The sequence below is a fragment of the Salvia miltiorrhiza genome, chromosome 8 (assembly GCF_028751815.1).
Source record: "Salvia miltiorrhiza cultivar Shanhuang (shh) chromosome 8, IMPLAD_Smil_shh, whole genome shotgun sequence".
NCBI lineage: Eukaryota > Viridiplantae > Streptophyta > Magnoliopsida > Lamiales > Lamiaceae > Salvia > Salvia miltiorrhiza.
The window spans coordinates 22,007,038-22,013,801 of NC_080394.1; the positions used below are offsets into that span (position 1 = coordinate 22,007,038).

Below are 6,764 nucleotides of genomic sequence, written 5' to 3' on the forward strand. Positions count from 1 at the left end.
ATGGAAATCTTTCAATTTCCTCTCTGCAGCGGCCGACGGCAAGAGGTGGTGGGCGAGAGCCGGAGGCGGAGGGCAGAGGCGGCGTTGGAGCCTGCGGAGGCGCGAGGCGGCGGAGGCGTTGGAAGCGAAGCAAGAGGATGGTGGAGGCGGCGCAGGAAGATGGTGGCGAAGGCGCGAGGCGCCGGAGGTGCCAGGCGGTGGAAGAAGGCGGAGGGCAGCGGCTGTTGCGGCAGAGGCGGCATTGGAGCCCGCAGAGGCGCGAGGCGGCATAGGCGTTGGAGACGGAGCAGGAGGAAGGTGGAGGCGTTGCAGGAGGATGGTGGCGGAGGCGTGAGGATGGTGCGAGGCGGTGGAAGGTGGAGGGATTGGAGGTGGTGAAAGAAGAAGAGGAGAGGGGGGAGTGGGGACGATTTTCAGAGAGAAGAGAGGAGAGAGAGAGTGGCAGATCGGGTGGGTGGGTAGGTTTTAGGGTTAATTTTTGTGTTTTATAGTATAGCTAATTAAGTTACTAATTCTTCCCTAATTTTAGCCAAAAAAGGAAAAGGGACTTGTTACATGGGACGGCTAAAAAAGGAATACGGGACTTGAATATTGGGACGGAGGGAGTACTAGATAGATGTAGGGTCAATGTTTTATTTGGTGAAATATCACTAATTTTTGTCCCTAAATTATGGGGATTTACAGTGAATTTCATCGCTTTAATGAATGAACGAATTTTAGATTTTAGGTTTGAATTTTATGGAACTGTAGCATAATCCTATCCTATACCTAGTTGCATACTTGCATATATATTAGTAGCATTTGCATTCCGTATAATACACGGAAAATATTTTTATATTTATATAAAATTAATACCAACTCAATTATTATATTTGTAAATATAATTAAAAATGTTATTAACTGAATATATTTGAGTTGAATATTACAAAATAAAAAATAAAGAAGAATCACAATAACAAAATTTGATATTATGAAAAGACAAAAAAAAAGTTAAAAAAAATTAAAAAATATATAAAAAATGTATTTGTTCAAAAAAAGATGAGAGAGGAGAGATAAATTTTTACTCCCTCCGTCCACTAATTCAAGGCCTACTTTCTTTTTTGGTCCGTCCACCAACTCAAGGCCTATCCATTTTTAGTAAGTTTTATTCATATTTTAATTGGTGGGTCCCAATAAACAATACACTTTTTCTCCACTCAACTAATAAACAATACACTTTGTGGGCCCCTTTCTCCACTCAACCAATAAACAATATATTTTGTGGGACCCTTTCTCCACTCAACTAATAAAAATACTATTTTTCTTAAAACTCGTGATTTTTCATGTAGGTCTTGAATTAGTGGACGGAGGGAGTAATATTTAAATAAATATAACTTTTATATTTTAAATTAAATGTTTACATAAAATTTATCAAATTAAAGTTATTGTTGTGATCTTCAATTTGATATGCATATTAAATATTTTATAATTAGTCAAATTTCACAATTTTAGAAAGAAACAAACCGAAAATAAGAAAAAAGAAATATTCCTAAAAAGAAAAATGAGAGCACTTTTGGAATAGCCAGTTTGAATAAGGAAACACAATATTTGGCCACTAATTGAAAAAAATACAAAATATGGTCATTTATTACATGTAAAGACTATTTTGCCCTTAATTAGAGCGGACCGGATTCGGGTCGAATTCGGGTTTGCGCACAGGTTAGGCACACATGGCACTATTATGTGCCAACTGAAAAAAAATTGGTGGGATAATATTATCCCTCCTTAAAGTGAAAATAAGGAAGGAAAAATGGTGAACTTCTCTTTTGTGTAAAATATGGGGAAAAAAGGAGATATTTAAAGGCATAAATTTTTGTTATCCTTCATTTTCTCATCCATCGAAGTGAACGCACCCTAAATGGATAATTTAAACCCCACGGGAGAGTGTTCAAAATAGTCATATAATTGTATCCATCTAAATAATATCAGCACACAAATATATGGCACTAATATGGTCATAAGTACCATTCGTGCAACACTGAATATATGACACTAATAGTGTCATGTACGCCTAACCCGCGCGCAAACCCAAATCCGATTCGCCCTAATTAAGGGCAAAACAATCCTAAAACGTAAAAAATGGTCAGATTTTGTGTTTTTTTCAATTAGTGGCCAAATATTATATTTTCTTCTTCAAAATGGCCATGCGAGTATATTGTTTCAAGAAAAAATATATGTTACAAATAAACCTTCAATTTTATTATAACTATAAAATTACTACTCAATTTTGAAATTGATTTCAAATTGAGAGTTGCCTTTTTAATGTATTACTAGCATTTGCATCCCGTACAATATACGAAAAACGTTTTTATATTTTTATATTAAATATAAAATCAATAACAACTCAATTATCATATGTATAAATATAATATAAAAAAATAATTTTAACTGAATATATTTAAGCTGAATATTGAAAAAATAAAAAATTTAAAAAAAATCACAACATTAAAAACAGATATTATAAAAGGCAAAAACAATAAGTTTAAAAAATAGATTTATTCAAAAAAAGATGAAAGAGAGGAGAGAATTTTTAAAAATTTCAATCTTTAAATAAATATAACTCTTACATTTTAAATTAATTATTAACGAGCCCAAGTTTTGTGCTCTTTTTCTCTGTTGTGTCTAGGTCTAGATCGAGTATTTGTGTGTGTTTTTGCTTGTTTTTTGTGTCTAGGAGGACATTTGTTTGGCAGGGCTCGTGGATGCTATAATGGGCAAAATTGAGCAAATCTGATGAGAAAAAGGGAAGGCACCTCAATGATCAAGTCTAACGAAGCCTACAAGTTGGAAGCAATCCAAAGATCGAGAGTCACATTTGCTAACTTGCTGGGCATGATGTTGATCGAGTAGGTAGTACCGTTCAGAGGAGAAGTTATATTGTGTCCTAGGCAGTTGGAGCTATTTCTGGGAGAGAGTGTTGCAGCTAAGGCTATTTGCCGTTGATCAAGAGGTTGGCTTGACTTACGCTCAGAAATTAGCATCCACCACGAGAGGTCGAGGGCATGTGGAAGGGAAGAATGAAGACATGAATGGTGAACAGGGGAGCAATACATCATGACCAGGCGTCCAGGGCTAGATGCTGACGTGACAAGATCCGGTGCATGAAGAAGATGCGCGGGAATATCCCTTTTCCCATGCGCTGAGAAGATATGAACGAAAGATTGAAGATATGCATGGATCAAAATGGTGGAGTACTTCTATCAAAGGTAGAGTCCTTGCACTTGTGGACTCTATCTCGGGCAGAAGAAGAACACTCCAACTAGAGTTGAACTCTCCGAAACTCTAGCTGTGTGTTGGCCTTTGGCCCATGCTTGTGTCTCTATATATACATGTTCTCATTTCATTAGGAGTGTGCACGAACTAAGGAGTAGGGCGAGTACAAAAAATAATCTTTATTTTCTGCATTTAGTTTATGTTTATGTTTAAGTCCCGGTTTGGGCAAGACGTTTAGTTTATGCTTTATATTGGTAGCGTAGCATCCTGCCCAATTTTTCCGTATTAAGTAAGTTTACTTTATTTTATTTTCATGTCTCATTTATCTTTTGTTTTCGTAATTTACTTTATGTTTAGCTAAGTTTATAAATCTGATCAAGGCATAGATGATGTGGATATGAACTTATAAACTCGTGAGATTTAAATGTGTGCTTAAATAATTGCATGTTGTGTTTCCGAAGTGCTGGGCATTATAATCAAGTATCTAATTCGACTTGATTAGTTAATAGATCATTAATTAATTGAGTTGACTTAGATCATAAATAAATCAAGATTATAGGGTGTGTACAATCACTGTGCGTCTTGAGAGTATTTGCGAGCACGGGAGGTTGAAGTAGACTAAGGTCTGCCTAAGTTCAATATCGGGTCTATCTAGGTCTAAATGTTTTTCGGTTTAATTGCATGCTTTGAGGTGTCCTATTACATTGTTAGGTCGAGATGGTTTAATAGTATATGGTGTCTTTTATCTTAAACACACCTAAGGATATATTTTCTCAGAGGCTCGAGTAGCATATAAGGATTACATTTCTGCATGCAAGAAAACCCTCCTACTACACAAGAAGAAGATTGATTCTCTCAATCCTATTGTTGAGGCTGCTTGGAGGGCTTATTGGGCATTGCCTGAAACTCAGGCAAAGTCTGCACAGGCGTCTAAGAATCGCCGTTCTGAGCCTTGCGGTGTTGGTACAGGGATGGCTATTCATCATGGCGGGTCGCGTAGCGCTCTGGATCATGCTGAGCATCTGGTAACTTTACATTCTAAATTTTATTTCAATGGGTTTATGTCTATTAAATCGTTACTTTACTTTAACGTATTTTTGAAGGCTCGGGAGAGCAATATCCCTTTTGACGCGGCGTCTTGGGCTACCTTTCGACGTATCCATTTTAAGAATGGACAGTATACCGCCGGACGACCTGCGCAGCACGGGGTATGACGTTAATTGCAAATGTTTAATTTGTTTTGTTATAATAATCTATTTTACAACTGTTCTAACATTTTTTATATTGTAGTTGGAGGTCGAGAGGCGAGTGGCAGAGCTGCGTGAGATACAGGGAGAGGTCACACCCGCCGACGTGGATCGCATCTTCCGAGAGGTAGTCACTCCTGATCCGAAGGGGCGCATCATGGGATTAGGTATGATGATGTCGAAGGCGCTTACTTCAGGCGACGGCGAGTCGAGCACCTCCACCAGCACCTCACACTTCGATGCTCCTTCAAAGGCTGAGTTTACCACTTTGAGGGAGGATCTTGACACCACAGCGAGTGCTCTGACCAGAGCAGTGCAGGAGATAGAGGCCAGGAGACATAGAGAGGAGGAGCAGGCTAGGACTATACAGGAGATGCAGTCCCAGATCGCGTTGCTCATGCGAGGATTTCGACCATCCACCCCTTCTGATGAGACTCACCCAGACCTTTGATTATGCTGACTATGTTTTGATGTACTTTTTTTATGCTTTGAATACTGAATTTCTGTTTTTGTTGATATTTTCTAGGATTTTCTACTTTGTTATGGGATGATTATTTGTTTTTAGTATTTTCATGATTTGGGACTACGATTATTATGAATCATTTATATATTGCTATGTTATGGAAAATAATAATAATAGTATACTAATAATCTGAATATATATATATATATAAATAAAAAAATAAAATAAAAATAACGACCGAAATTCGGTCGTAGAAACAATCTTTCGGTCAAGGTCTCATAACTGTATAAACTGTATTCAACGACCGACACTCGGTCGTTGATTAACGACCGAAAATTCGGTCGTTAATAGTGCCGGAGGGGGAAGACCGGTAAGACTGCCGGAATACCAACGACCGAACATATCGGTCGTTAACCAACGACCGAAAAAACGGTCGTTGAATTACGAACTTTGGTCGTATGCTCAACGGAATTTACGACCGAAATTTCGGTCGTTAAGACCGAAATATCGGTCGTTAGAATCAACGACCGATATTTCGGTCGTTAAAAGTCGCGCGACGCTCGAAGCTGCGACGCCCTTGTACGGTCGTAAATTCGGTCGTTAACCAATTTAACGACCGAATTTCAGGCCTTAACGACCGAAAATTCGGTCGTTAACGCCGCCTTTTCTTGTAGTGGACCATTGATAAGTTATAACCGGTAGACACAACATTGTAATGAATATCTTGACCAATGAGCGAGTGTAAGAGATTATCCACAGATTTGACGTCTTGACCAGATTGCCTTTTATTATTGATATTTTTGTTCAGTGTTTTCAGTCTATTTAGTTATTTCAAGTCAAGTTGAGTTTAGTACCGAGAGGTGTCTCGTGACCAGGACGATAGTCCACCCCGTCTTTTTCTTATTTTTGTACGTAACAAGAGACAAGCTACACCAACTCCCTGTGGGATCGACCCCTTGCTTACCATTAGGCATTACGCCTGTTTTGGCAAGGTTATAAATTTATTTGTACGTTGACCAATACGACAACTTCGATTAAAATCCGAAGTACGGTCGCGTCAATTATGTTACTTATGTATATAAAATATATCAATTATGTTTCTATATCAAATATTTATCGTGATCTTTAATTTGATATGCATATTAAATTTTTTATAATTAGTCGAATTTTAAAATTTTAGAAAAAAAATAAAACAAAAGGTAAGAAGATAAAAAAAAATATAATTACAAATAGACTTTTAATTTTGTTATAATTATAAAATTGCCACTCAATTTTAAAATTGATTTCAAATTGAGAATTGTCTTTTTAATATAGAATAGATAAATTAAAGAATGGGGAACCATACTCTGATAACTCGCGTCTATTTATTTATTTATTCTTAATTACCAAATTACCCGTAAATTTAAATTGAATTTGTATAATTACGAGATATGGTGTTCGTATTTTATTATCTTATGGTTATAAACATAGTCGATAGTACATATGAATAGTATAAAATATGGAATAGTATATACATTTATACTATATTAAAAAGTTAAAATTTGAATTTAAAATTCATTTTAAATTGATTTTAAAATTAAGTGATAATTTTGTAATTGTAATAAACTTGAAGGCCTATTTATAAACAATATTTTTCTTTTATTTTTTTCTTTATCTTCTTATTTTCATATTGGGTTAATGGTTCTTTTTACCCATTCTCAAAGACAAAAAAAATAAAAAATATCCACTATAAAAGAAAACTATAAAAACTACTCATTTTGAGCTTGAAAGGACAAAGCTACCCTTACTTAATTCATAAAAAA

General features: G+C 36.2%; 1 protein-coding gene across 1 annotated transcript; it reads left to right on the forward strand.

Moving 5' to 3' along the window:
• Positions 1–5,116, forward strand: LOC130998194 (uncharacterized). Its single transcript, XM_057923625.1, has 5 exons — positions 1–339; positions 2,963–3,071; positions 4,030–4,277; positions 4,356–4,460; positions 4,543–5,116. The coding sequence occupies exons 1-5, from the start codon at positions 1–3 to the stop codon at positions 4,948–4,950; spliced, it is 1,209 nt and encodes a 402-aa protein (XP_057779608.1). The 3' UTR covers positions 4,951–5,116.
• The last annotated feature ends 1,648 nt before the right edge of the window (positions 5,117–6,764 follow it).

Bases quoted from the DNA above. Each gene is read 5' to 3' on its own strand.
- LOC130998194 (XM_057923625.1), top strand. From the start codon at position 1: ATGGAAATCTTTCAATTTCCTCTCTGCAGCGGCCGACGGCAAGAGGTG. The intron at 3,072-4,029 runs GTGAACAGGGGA...ATATTTTCTCAG, and splicing joins GAAGAATGAAGACATGAATG to AGGCTCGAGTAGCATATAAG. The intron at 4,461-4,542 runs GTATGACGTTAA...TTTATATTGTAG, and splicing joins GACGACCTGCGCAGCACGGG to TTGGAGGTCGAGAGGCGAGT.